At 38.7% G+C, this 14,084-nt stretch overlaps 1 protein-coding gene across 3 annotated transcripts in view; it reads right to left on the bottom strand.

Moving 5' to 3' along the window:
• Positions 1 to 257: 257 nt before the first annotated feature.
• flnbl (filamin B, like) overlaps positions 258 to 14,084 on the bottom strand; it is a 149,667-nt gene continuing 135,840 nt past the window's right edge. For all 3 annotated transcript variants that reach the window (XM_060835639.1, XM_060835638.1, XM_060835640.1), the window contains 7 exons: positions 13,467 to 13,604; positions 11,949 to 12,064; positions 10,125 to 10,257; positions 9,469 to 9,645; positions 4,940 to 5,158; positions 3,182 to 3,385; positions 258 to 1,192 (listed from right to left, as the gene is read on the bottom strand). In XM_060835639.1, coding sequence (XP_060691622.1) covers positions 1,005 to 1,192; positions 3,182 to 3,385; positions 4,940 to 5,158; positions 9,469 to 9,645; positions 10,125 to 10,257; positions 11,949 to 12,064; positions 13,467 to 13,604 — 1,175 coding nt within the window. In that variant the 3' untranslated portion in view covers positions 258 to 1,004. The remainder of the gene's footprint in view (positions 1,193 to 3,181; positions 3,386 to 4,939; positions 5,159 to 9,468; positions 9,646 to 10,124; positions 10,258 to 11,948; positions 12,065 to 13,466; positions 13,605 to 14,084) is intronic.

Raw genomic sequence — 14,084 nt, 5'->3', positions numbered from 1 at the left:
TTACTCATATGCACTAGAATCAGATGAGCAGTCCTTAAACGTTGGGCAAGTTCATTTTGGCAGAAGTACCAAGATCAATTATCCAAGTACATCTAAAATGGCAGCACGACTGATCAGTAAAAAAAGGAGGAGAAAAATAGAAGTGGCCAAAATCAGTCCAGAGGGATTTAAGTTGGCTTGTCTGTTATTTCAGGTTTAGCTAATTTGAGCACTTGATGCAGCATTGGTTTCCGGGGGGGGGGGGGGGGGGGGGGGGGGGGGGGGCAGGTGGACAGATTTGCTAGTAGGTGCTTGCAAAAATCTTACTGTACCTACCAATCTATTCCAAATATAGTCTTCTACTCAGACGACACTGATATTGGAGCATGCAGTAGACAACAAAAGTTGGTGATAAGACAGCCACAGCAGCAGTTTTCCCCAGCAAATAATTTAAGATCAGTGTTTATGCAAGGACATTTGCAGAAATTTGAAGCCAGAGTTCCTGAGTCTCCAATTAGACAAGATCATCAAAGTCCTTTGATCAGTTTGCACATTCCTTACGAAAAGCTTCAAAAGACTGCGCAATCACCCCAATTAGAAAAAGGCATAACAAGCAATGCCGTCTGCCACGTCATTATAGTGAAGCATTACATCCAAAAAATAACCATTTCAGAATGGGATTCCATTATTCTACATTGCATTCAAGTCCATGAAGCTCAAGCAGCTATTTATGGCTTTAGCCAAAATGACAGCTGGCAAAAATCCCAAAATAATCCAGTTTTACAATGGACCCAGTTTAGTTCATATTTATATATAATCCATACAATCTTCAGTTTCTACATAGAACGGCAAAATCTATAACCCAATCCATTCTTTAAAAGTAGCTGAGTCAACAGCAAATACTTGAAAAAAAACATCCATTTTGGAGCTTTAGAAACCATCATGCAATTGCAGTGCCCTCTGAAAACTCAAGATACCAAACTGGAGTGCTGAATTTGAAGTAGCCAGATTAAAAAGTGGCCTGCTTAAGGAACTGCAATACAGAATGGACTCCCAGGAATATGCTCATCACCCCATTTCACAACCAGTGTATAGTTTCCCCTCTCCTTCACTACATAGGCCACGTTGTACTGCTCATTTCCAATGTGTTTCACAGACACCTCCTCACATGGAATAGTGGGTCCATGAACGCCAACTAGGAGTACATTTGAACCTAAAAAAAAGGGACAAAAAAACAAAGAAATTTAGAAACTAAACAGTACTTGTTGCAACTAGGTTTAAAAGTTATATCCTAACAAGAGATTACAAGTATAGACCCAACTGCACAAGTGGTTTAAAACATCAGATCCAACTTATGGTGAAAAATGTAAACGTTACAATTTGAATATGCACTTGTCCCATTTCTGATCATTGCATCCTGGAGTTATTTTGAAGAAGTTATTTCTCCATTTCTGGACTCAATTTAGCAGATTTTCAATCATACACTAGTGGCTTTCAAAAGTTATGCTGCTTCTGACACCTTTTGCAACTTGCATTTTACAAATGCTGTCTCCAATTTGTGATGGAGACTCAAAAAGATTATCCAAGGCATCAGCCTAAAACAAGGCTTTATGTGCCACCCCTAGATGAGGTCATTATATCGCTCAAATCTCCTAATCTGAAAAGTAAAGATACTTTATTTATTTCATCCAAGTCTTCAGATGGTGCCTGGTGCAGTTCAGTTTCTCGTTGAAATACCAATATCCTGGAGGTTTTTCAGCAATGGTCATTCTGTCAATGTTAAAGGGGACTGTTTAAGACTCATTTGAAGTGAGCATTGCTTAGTATTTGTGGAGAGCAAATTTTACTTATCACTTTTCAGCACAAGCTTGGATATTGTTAAAGTCTTAATGCATATAGACACTGACTGTTCCAGTGCGTAGAGAGTGTTTAGAATGCTCAATGCATATTTATGCAGTCAACATCCCCACTTCTGTCCCTATGAAAACCAGTGGAAAAATCATTGATAGCCATTAAAGATAGCTAGATCTAGGATACAACCAAGGAGCAGAGATGTTTGACTTCAGGCAACCACAACCATCTTCCTTCATCCCAAAATAAGTCTCCAATAAGCAGAATGATTACCCCTCCACTTCCAACACCTTCCCAAAAATCAGATATTCACAAATCCTAGTTTTGCTAGGGGTCGCTTGGTGTCATCGGATGCTGCCTTATTGACAATGTCAGACACTCAGCTCATTTACATCTGGATCAAAGGCTATTATGATATCTATAGCAAATGCCAGATGGAACCCAAAGGCATCATTCAGAAGTTTAAGAGCTACTTAATAGCACTGGCAAAGACAATTGAACATATGCACAAAAAGCCAGAATTATTTCTGGAAGAATAAAATCAAGGCAGTGCCAGTCATGATTTAGGTAAATGGCAACATTGCAATGCTGCTAGCCACCTTGTTCTGGAAATTTTAGTCCCAAAGAACAATTAGATCCAAGACACAAAAAAAGTCAAAATCTGGATAAGAGGCTATTGCACAGCTGAAGGATTTGCAATAACTTTTCCCCACCACAATTACTTGCATAAAAGAGGGCCTTATTTCAAGCTATCATTTTAAGCCCTGTGCACAAGGGAATTCTGCTGCACAGAAGTAAAAACCATGAAAAACATCTATAAATCTGGCAGGAGTCAAAGCTTTTTTGTGCAATAAAACCAGTAAACTAAAAACTTCACTACCAAGCTGTTAGTTTTAATACAAATTTAATGTAAAGTAAGTGTAAAATTGGTAAACAGTGAAGCTGATCAAGAATAGACAAAAAAAAAGAATCACCAAGTGACTCCTGGCTTCTAACCAAGTGTGAAACTCAGTAACCATCAACAGTGGAAGTTTAACATAAGCAGCCCCAAACAATTAATAATTCCAGACTCATTACAATAAACCTCTAAAAAAGGATAAGCACATAATTGGCCTGGCTATTTAATATCATTGGTTGAAAGCCCAAGTATAATGCTGCAGAATATTCAAACCACCTAGATCTGAAGCTAATCCCATATACTTTTACACACAAAGATGATAGGATCAATTACAGAATTCAAATGTAAACAGACTTTAGACCTCAATACTAAATTGCTTTGGTTTCTTTTGAATAGATGTCAAGCTGTAGAGCTATACCTGTTAACACATTCAAGTTTTAGTGTTAGTTTTACCTGCTCTTCTACAATCCACTGAGAAGCAGTTCTTCTGACCTACATTGGCCATAGAGAGGCCTGCACCACTGGACACCACTTTACTGCTGTCAGATGCAAATTTGGGGACAGCACTGTAGGAGTTAACAGTAGTAGATTTGGTCACAGATTCTACCATAATGGAAGAGCTTTCATGTGTACTGCCACCACTAATCAACCGAGCACCTAGAGAGAAAAAAAATAATAAATTAATCCATTTGTTCTAGGATTTCTAGAAGGCATTGCAACCCAATTAAAGACTGGTATCTTCAAAAGGAGTTAAAACCAAAAAAAGTCATTCATTGACATACTATAAACCAGACAGTGTACACAACTTAAACAACACTTTTAGAGAAGGAGTTTTAAAAGAGTCAGAAGTTTTTTTAAAAAAGCTTTTTTCAGAAGATGCAAAGTCATGATTCCCTCCTTAGCCTCTGCTTCTGGAGTGTCTAGAACAATGAGTTAAGTGATGAGTTTAAGTTCAAACAACTTAAAAAGGAGAAATTTAAAACAAAAACAGCCAAATGTGCATAAAATATTAGCCATGAGATCCCAGAACTGCCACCTGGGCATGTTTACTGTGAAGACCACCAAATCCTTTCTGGAACAGTCAACACATTTCCAAATGACTGACCATTGGACATAGATCAGGCAGTAGAGAGGCACTTAAGCTTTTTCTTGGACAAGACATCAGCATGAAGGGAGAAACATCTGGAGCATCTAAGAATGCTGATTGATTGGCAAGTGAACATTAATTGATCAAAGAATTGACATGGGAAAACAAATACACACTTTCTGGAAATTTAAAAGGGTGTCAACCATTTTCCTGTTCATTCTTCAGGGCAATACTTCAACCAGAGAATCAGAATAAAGTCAGAATAATTTAAACTATGGCTCAGTTAACTCAATCTAACTGGTGCATTCTATGACAACACCTCAACCAAGTCACTTGCCAACCAGTTAGCACTAGTTATACAGCAGGGCACTGGGTTGAATTAAAGGGAGAGAGATAGAGGCTTGCTCATCTTTTAACCCATGTTAAACTGATCTGGGAGGATTTGGACAATCCAAGGTGGAAAGATGCCATCCTAGTGCAGAGGATCAATATATTCAATCTATTACTCATATGTGCACCTCCTCCCACCCCCAGATCTCTAACCCTCAAATTTTTCCACTCAGGCTTGGAAGTCAGGTCACCCTGGACGTGAGGTCAGTGGAACAGCAGCAGGGTATAAACTGTTTCCTTTTACAGTGGCATTCTTGCATGAAAAAAAGGTTCAAGTTTGAGGTGTCAATTTAGGTTTCCCTTCAACTCGAAAAAAAGTTTAAAGTCAACAAGAATCTTTAGTAAATTCCACTGCTCCCACTTCCATGATACCCAGTACTCAATGCAGTGTTCTTGAAGGGTATCAGAATAATGCTTCTGGCTATGACTCCTTAGAAGTGTTAAGTATGGATTAAAATTATTGCAAGGAAAAACTCCCACTAAGTGATTGAAAACAATTTTAAATAATTTGTTCATTGTTGAGCCCACAGACAAAACATTTAGGCTGGGAATGTTACTCTGAAAATATTTGTAAGTTTTTGTCTCCTGACCTCAAATACTAAAGGAAGTGCTCAAACTGTTAGAAAGATAATATTGATTTTAGACCCATTTCAAAAAGGTGGAACAAGAGGTACATTTTATTAGTAGACTGGACTTCTGGCATCAGGCTGGTATGACAGCTATTGTTTAAGTACCTGTTACTTTTGCCTTGAAAGGACTACCCTGAATATGATATGGTCCTCCATATTTAATTCCAATTTGGTAGTCTCCTGGTGCCATTGGAGTGTACAAAACCTTGTATCCTTCAGGGCAGTCACGACAGTCCATTTTTACCTTGGATGGTCCATCGATAGCAACACTAAGTGAGCCTGGACTGGCATTAGCAGTTTTAACAATGAATTCAGATTGGACACCTGCAACAAAAACCATTAAAAATTTCAGACTTCCATACATGACTGTTTAGCATTCAGTTCAGGTTCAGTTAGCTTTGTTGACCTCAGCCTACCAACTGCAGACAAGTCCCAACCCAGGACTTCAAATGTAAAAAAGATTTGATGATGTAAAAGAGAGTGTCAAACAGCTGGGGAACAATCTGGCCAAAATAGATTCTAAAATTATGACAACAGGAGCAGAAACAAACTAGTCAGCTCTGTGCTCACTCTGCCAATGAGACAATGGTTGGCCTTCTACTTAAAGAAACTGCTCCATCCCATACCCCTCATGTTTGTTTATGTTAAAGACAGATCATTAGATTTCAGAATTTAGCTGTTTCAACTCAGCTGCAAAGTGAGTTGCAAAGATTCACTACCAGCCAGTCATTTTTCACCTTAATTTCTAGGGGGCAGGCCATTAGGACTATGTCCCTGATTGAGGCACCAAAATCAGGAAGCATCCTTTCAGTACCTACCTTGTCAAGCCTAGAAGATCTTCGTAAGCTTGAATTATATCACCATTAAAACCAACAGTTGGTCATCATCGCTATTTGGGTTAGTTTGGGGTATACAAAATTGGCTGTCAGTACTCCTGCACTAAATCAATGGACTACATTTCTCAATGTTCTATAGTCAGAAAACCTTCACGTGTCCAGTGGTCTGTGAAAGTGGGACAAAATGGTTAGGGTACAATTCAGAGATTGCTGACTGTGTGATCATCTGCTTTGTTGGAAAGATCACTGTCACCAAGTGAGGCACCCTAACATAACTGGACAGGGAGATATCAATTAGGTACTTGCAGTGATTAGACACCCACTATTAGTCACATTTGAAATTATAGCAAAAGCATGAATCCTTTACGTAGGGTGCTGCACATCCCAAAAAAAAATCACTAACTCTTAGAATGTATGACCTGCAGGAGACTAACTAAATACATTTCAAATCAGCATTTATCAGGAGGCACTAACTGCAACAGGAATAAAAACTATGGGTTGTCCCAGAGGAGGAATGCACATTGCAGACTTCTAGCCCAAGAAATAAAACTACTAATCTAACCACTGGGTAATTCAAAACTACAGTACTAATTCATCTTTCAAAAATATTTTGAATTACAAAAGGCCAATAAGAAATCCAGAATTATACTTTGCAGTAAAGTCAAAAACCTCAATCTATTTGTCCATTAAATTCACAAGCAGAAAGTTACTCAGTACTGTTCCAAACCATCATTTGAGAAACATATCATGGAAAACAGTGCTGTTTTGTACCATAAAATTTATAAGTGATCCAAATCAAGGCCAGTTTTAAATAAGACATTTCAAGGATAGCTACAACAATGCAGTCAGAAATGTAGCCTGAAAAGTTTACTGTACATGAAAGAGGCAGTTTACTGTTTACCAAAGATCAAGTAGGGAATAAAAACAATGCCTGTTGATTGAGCTGAACCACAAGTCATTCAACAGGAGGCTCAGCTCACAGGACATGTCATCTGTTTGAAGGAGACAAGTCAAGGGAGAAAATAGTAAGGATGGGTTATGTGCAAAAAATCTATTAGTAATCAGACCAGCTTTGGCATTTTAAAAAAAAAGAGTTCAACATGCACATTAATCAGCTACCTGATTTGAGCAATCTCCAATCAATAGACAATTGAAAGCTATGAATGTAATAGGTAGATTTTTTAAAAATCTGGATTGTAACTTGTAAATATGGAAGACTGACATGGTACAGGGAAAACCATAGAGTCAAATACTTAGCACTAAACACCACAGACAGGTCATGTTACCACATTCCTGTTTATGGGATTTTTGCACACAAGCGTGGCTGCTATATTTCAAGTGGTAATATTGACTACACTTGAAAAAGTAAATGCTGTGATGTCTTGAAGCAGCATACATCTTTATCTGGACCTCCACTGACAAAGAGGGGTGGTTCGTTTTGGTATGAGGAATAAAACCGTTAGCTGAGATTTAAATAGGGTCAAGAAATCTGGAATGCAAAGTGCATAAATAAAGTATAGAGATTTTAAAATAATTGCCAGTTTGACTGCACAGGATATTATGTGCAGTTTTAATCTAGATCCTGCAGATAGAAACAGTGAAAGCATAACAAATTATTAATGAAATGTAGCCATCGTGGAAATGTAGAGGCTCTAGGGCCAATATTCTTTAAAAAAGTGAAAACTCACATGGAATTAGTGTAAACATCCAAACAAAATCCTCAACCAAAAAAGGCACTGAACACAAGAGGTAATACAAGAATACAGTACCAACACATTTAAAGAATGGCAGCAGTTTTATGGAGAATCCAAAAATGCAGAAGTTACAGGAGCAGCTGAAACCAAATTGATATTAAAGGGGAAACGTTAGGCAAAATCATGTGATTAGGAAAGAGCAAGAGGAATAATGTCCCAAATGCCAGATCTTTTGGCAAGGATTATTTGACACAAACACCAAAATGGGCCACCTAGACTGAGCACACTATTTCAGCACCATGTCACTTCTACAGGCTTCAGAAAAACCAAGACACGGACAGGCCCATGGGCAGCAGAGTGGCTAGCACTGCTGCCTCAGCACCGGAGACCCGGGTCCAATTCCCACCTCAGTCAGTGGTGTGTGGAGTTTGCACAATTCTCTGGTGGGTTTCCTCCGGGTACTCCGGTTTCCTCCCATAAATCCAAAAAAGTGCAGGTTAGGTGAACTGGCCATGCTAAATTGTCCGTAGGTGTTAGGTGAAGGGGTAAATGTAGGGGCATGGGTCTGGATGGGTTGCATTTCAGCAGGTCAGTGTGGACTGGTTGGGCTGAAGGGCCTGTTTCCACACTAAGTAATCTAATAAAAAATGTTGTTTTGTCAATATGACGACTTCTAGAAATTTTACAAGACAAAACATGTCTGGTTTATTATGAAACCTGTCAATCCAAAGTAGGTGTGGTCAGCGGTTTACTTTTCATTAAAAAAGAGTCAGAATTAGACAAAAAAGTGGACAGAGATTACATTTAGAAAAAAATGTTAATAACCTGGTTAGACCAGATTGAATTAGAAAGTGGAAATTAACCTCCTGAAATTAATTCAGATAGGAAAAAAACCTGTAATTTTATTACATAATACTACTGCACAGTGGATTTAAACTTGAAACTCAGCCACTGAGACTATTGGGGAGCTTTGGTTAGTCAGTATACAGGTTGGTGAGCTGATCAACTACCTCAAAATATTCACATCAGTAGGTGTAGTCACCAATGCAAATGGTGCTGAATGCTGTTTAAAAGAGATTTTAGAAGCAATTATTTTTCCTGAAACAGCAGAACAGCCCCATGATGCAACGATCATTGGGAATGGATCAGTGTACAAGTCCTTTCTAAGTGGATCTACTTTTGGGCAACTAAAGTGTTAATTGAACATCTACTCATTACCGTGGCAGGTAAGGGAGATCAGATACCTGTCAGGGAGGAAAGCTAAACATTTACACCACAAAAGGAACCATGCGTCAACATCTTGTTATGATCTCAAATGACTGGTAGCCTTTGTACAAGGATTCTCAAGGTGAGGGGATAGCAGGTTGATTACAGTATTCTAGGTTCATAGGTTCTATCACTAAAATTAGAACAAAAAACACTACATAGCACTGAATTTGCAGATTCAGGAAGTGACTGCCAAGGAAGCAAAATAGACCAAAAACAATAGGCCATTTAACACCCCCACCACAGCATGCAACACCATTAAGATGGTGACTGATCTGGACCTCAATACCTTAATCCTGCTCACCCTGTATCTTGATTTTTTTGCCATAAGATCTACATCTACCTGCTTGAAAACAATGGTTTGGTCCACAACCACACTAGCAGGAAAATCCAGACAACTCCAGGCAAAGAAATTTCTCATCTCACTCTGAAGACTTCTCTCTCATCTATAGACTAAGACCTTTGATTGCTGCAGTGAATGCACAATGCTATTTGGGAGGAAGTTTCAGGATTTTGAGCCAGTGGCATTGAAGGGATGGCGATCTCATGAAGGGGATTTTCAATTTCCAGTTCTGATGAAAAACCCTTTACTGGAAAGTAGCAAGTACAGTATTAACCCCACCACGTTGCACTGAGTGAGCATAGTTCTGATGCAACAAAATTGAACTGTAGGTTAATTCTTTAGAAATGGGGTTAAGTGATGACAGCATACTTTGTTTACTAATGTGCTGCCACAACTTTATGCATTCTACACAGGAAAAAGTCCAGTTTTGACACTGGAAAAAATCCTCAGAGCACACTATGAAAAATTGCTTAGTCTTAGAGCACAGCCATTTACCTGTAGTTCCTTTCTCAAGGCCTAATCCATAAGCTGAAACAAGACTGGTGTCTCCCGTCTGCCCAGGCTCTCCAACTCGAACCTTGAATGGACTGCCAGTGATGTGACTGCCATTGAATTTGACATCAATAGAGTGAACACCATTCTCATGGGGAATGAAACGAATGGCATACTTATCTATAACAAACATCATAAAAAGTTAATACAGATTAACCAGTGTGCAAGCAACACTTCCACTCATTAGGCAAAGTATAAAGCAAAACATCACTGCAGGCAATGTTTATCAACATAAACGAGCAGTAGAGTTCTGCTTTTCTGAACTGTCTAGCCAACAGCACAGCCCAAAATCCAGTCCTGAAGAGTGTATGAGAGCCTTGTTCAAGCCTTTGAATGAATGTAGGCATGACTCACACTTAGTGCCAAGTGAATTTAATTCTGTTTTCCTCTTCCTTCCCATTTTCCCACCCCACACTACTATACAATTGATCATAAAGTGATCAAGGCAGTAATAGAGGGGGAGAGGGGGAGAGAAGAGGGGGGGGGGGGGGGGGGGGGGAGAAAGAGGAGAGAGAGTACACAGTGCACAAAAGTAGTAAAAGCAGCTTTAGGAGAAAGTTGATGGCAAATCACCAAGGGATGCGTTCCCAATTCCTTACCTGGTTCAATTTCAGACACATGGGTATCCTCCACTGCCCCGGAGGGGCTATGAACTTTGGCATCAATCAAACCTCTAGCACCATTCAGTCTCACAGCAAAGGATACTGGCTGATTTACTTTTAACCCTGACTCCTGGAGATTGAACAGCAAACACTTTAATTGCACATACAGTCCTCTATTTCACTGAAGCACCAGAAAAAAAAAGCGATGCTCACTCAAGTAGACCTGGCCACAGATGTCATGGGCTGAATGGCTTTTGCTTGTGACAAGTCCCTTGAGATAATGCAGTATTCAAATTCCACCCAAAAAGCCCATGAAAAGTCTGAGCAAGCAGTTGTAAGCATTAGAAACAGCTGATCACAAAATCCATAACAAAGCTGCAAGCAGCTTTAAATTCCATTGAAATTCTTAAAGTTAAGTGTTCAAATAGAACTTAATGTTGATTTGATATAAAATTTCATGTAAACTGTTACCATTAATTGCTGAAGACCTAAAAAGGGAGTTCCACCTGGATTTCAAGTACCAAACCATCAAATATCAAAAGGACAAGCAGTTTCAATGCCATTTATCAAAATACCATTAAAAAAAGTTTTAACCAACTCGAATAAAATCACATTGAAAAGAGTCAGACTGTTCAACTTCAACCTTTAACTGGTGGATAATATGCATCGTGCAGGTATGCTGTCAAAAACCTTTAAATGAGACACAAGAAAAACATCCCAAAATTTTTCACATGGCTGATGGTGAACCCCTTTGTGCACTTCCAAAGGCCACACCTACATCGTCTCCAAAAAAGAGACAAGCATACAAGCTTCATACCTTTTGCAGCCAGTGTTCTGATTCACACATACTGCTCCACTGACAAACTTGAAAGAACAGAGGATGAAGGATTCCTAGAGGCAGATCTGACAAATTCTGATCAAAGATTTCAGAATATGGAGACCTAGTAAAGTTCAATATTTTCTGAATGACCATTATACTTTAAATATTTTCAAAAATCAACCGGTCTAGATATATTATGGTCTTGAACCCAGATCACCACTATACAAGCACTCTTGTACTTTTATTCCAAAGTAATGATTAGTTTAAAAAAAGTTTTCCTCATTCATCTAGTTACAGAATGGTTTACAGTTCAAGAATTGCATTGCCAAAGCAACCTTTAATTTATGAACTAGAAGTAGATTTAAGAATTTTCTTGGAAGTCAATTCTACAAATTGGTAACAAACCAGAATGAAATCCCATCCCCATCCTCCCAGAGGGAAATCAAGTTCAAATCTGACCACAAAAAAAGTTGTTTCACAAGAACCATTTGCTTCAACCTTTTACCCTAAAAAAATTCTTTATCCATGCTATCTATTGCAGTGATGTTTTTAAAAGCTTTTCATTTCTTTTAAGATCTATTCCACGAGATTGAAGGAGGCTACTGAAATTTGCGAAATATACCTGGTCACCATTCAAGGGACCACACCAAGAACTCAAACTTCACCTTGGTGTTACACTACATAATCACACGTGGTTAACTGCAGACCCAGAATTGGTATGTGTTTTCTGGAAGGAATGGTTTTACTTTGCTCCAGAATTAAAAGGTCAGGATACATAATACAATGTACCTAAATTAATTACAGCAGCTCCAAAAAAGGTTAGCAGTGAACAAAGTTCCTTTCATTTACGGGCTTCTGCATTCTCCATCTCACTTTCCAAGTTGATCATAAAACTAAGCCTACTGCTAGTCAAATACATAACCATTTTAAAATTGAGTGTGTGACCTCTGAATGCACAACAGGGGACCCAGCCAGTAAGCTGATATTTTCTTATGTCTCACCTGAAGACTAGTAACAGTAAGTCTGCTTGCATCCTCTGAAGAAGCCATGATGGGAACAATAAAGGGACTGCCAGGGATGTATTCATCATTAAACTTGATCGACACCTCGTATTCTCCTGGAACAAAAAAAAATTTACATCAATGCTCAATAATATTGAAACTAGAGCTACTAAAACCCACATTCGAGACTTACTGCTCAAGAGTGTTTAAAAATTGGTATAGTGCTATACTGTGAAGCAAAGCACCAATACAACAGTTTTAATGACTTTGCACACTAAACTATCAGAGATAGTGTATTTAGTGAAGAAACGGGATGACAACTACTTTGTTAGGCAAGTTGCTTTTAACCAGATTTCAGTTAACTTAACCAGGTCACCAAACAGCTGTTACTCACTGGAACCACCCTCAAAATTTAAACAAGTTCATTAAAAATCAGTCTCACTATTGGACCCCCTCTCCCAAAGTTGCAGCTATGACTAGTGACAAATCTTAATTTAGAATGAAATTGTGAGCAATAGCAGCAAACAGAAGACTACATTTCCAAACTAATTGCTACTAGCTCTTGCATATGGTAAGAATTCATAAACAAACAAGATTGGATTAAGGGTGTAAGTTACTTTATTTTAAATCTGAGGAGGTTTCTAACATTCCGTCAGGAGGCAAAAAGAACACAAAAAGATGAAATCAATGTTTCAGGATAGCCTGAAACATGGACTTCTCCACTTGATACTGCCTGGCTTGCTGTGTTCTTCCAGCCTCCTGCCTATCTATTTTTGGATTCTAGCATCTGCAGTGTGTTTAAACATTCAGGGACAGATGATTAAGTTGTTTTTCACTGCCCATGTATTTGAATGGAAAATTTGCATACAAGATGGAGTTCAGACACTTGACCAGATAGAGGTACACAAATAAATGGAAAGATGGGCTCACTAATTGGCTAGCAGTGTTTAATCTTTTATCTTTGCACTGGCATCTGTGCCAAGTGTTAAAGTATTTCCAGCTCAAGGAGGGGGGGTTTGGTAGAATGATCAACTAGAGAAGGATCAATACAGAAATGAGCTTCCAATCGGCATTAGCCATGCCAGGCTTCTCTAATCTGAAAGAAAACCCACTTCAACATTGAGTGGTTGATACAGAAGGGACCTGCTGGTTAAAAAAAAAGTGAAATTTCTTTTTTAAAAGCAACTTGAGTAATGTCAGAATTCTGCCTGGAGTGTTAACAGATGGAAAACCAAAGCTCAAGCCTGAACATTTAAAGTGCTGGACTTTAGACAAGGCCATTTTAAGGCCTAAGTTTTCAATTTTCTCCAGAGACGGAGATAAAATTGCAATTCATCGACAGTGAGAATAAAACAAAACAGAAGAGGACCTCCAGCCTGAACTTGAAAATATGGAGTCAAACTGATGACACAATGGGGATCTACTCTGCATGATGCTACTGAAGATCATTAAACTAAAAAGGAAACGATCTTTTACATTACCCAAAAAAAAGGTCTGCCAAAGTTTCCACATACTTACCAGGTTCTTGTGCAACATAAGACACACCACAGGATCCATCTTTTCGATCTTCAAATGCAATCTCTGCCCGGCTAGGTCCTTCCACAGCAATGGAAAGGCCGCCTGCACCAGCTTCCCGTGTCCAGATACTGAATTCAGCTATGAGCAAACATCAATATTCAAGCCCTTAACAAAGTGCCATTAAACATTTAACTTCATCTGATAATCTTCAAGTTAAGCATTCATGGTAGTGAGTTTGACTTCCATACTTAAACTGGCCAAAAACATGGTAGTCAAAATTGAAGGTTTCCTTCATTTTAAGGAGTTAAATATTTTGTAAGAGGTTTGGATAATTTATTCCTATATGCAACCCACACATTTACATCTCCTATGGAATCTTGTGCTTGAAAACAGACACTGAACATGTAAACTCCACAAAATCAGTAAAAAGTTCAGAATTGAACCTGGGGCCCTGGTGCTGAGAGGCAGCAGTGCTAGTCACTGAGCCACAATGCTGCCCCCAAGTATGTAGCTGTTGGACTTTATTCAAGCCCTGACCGTACGTGCCTGCTACCTGCCTGAAATTACAAGTTAATTTGCTCCAAAGAATTGGACTTTAGTCAACTTTGACAAAAAGTC

The sequence above is a fragment of the Hemiscyllium ocellatum genome, chromosome 14 (assembly GCF_020745735.1).
Source record: "Hemiscyllium ocellatum isolate sHemOce1 chromosome 14, sHemOce1.pat.X.cur, whole genome shotgun sequence".
Taxonomy (NCBI): domain Eukaryota; kingdom Metazoa; phylum Chordata; class Chondrichthyes; order Orectolobiformes; family Hemiscylliidae; genus Hemiscyllium; species Hemiscyllium ocellatum.
The sequence above is the reverse complement of the archived record's forward strand: the minus strand, read 5'-3'. Positions and strand labels throughout refer to the sequence as shown.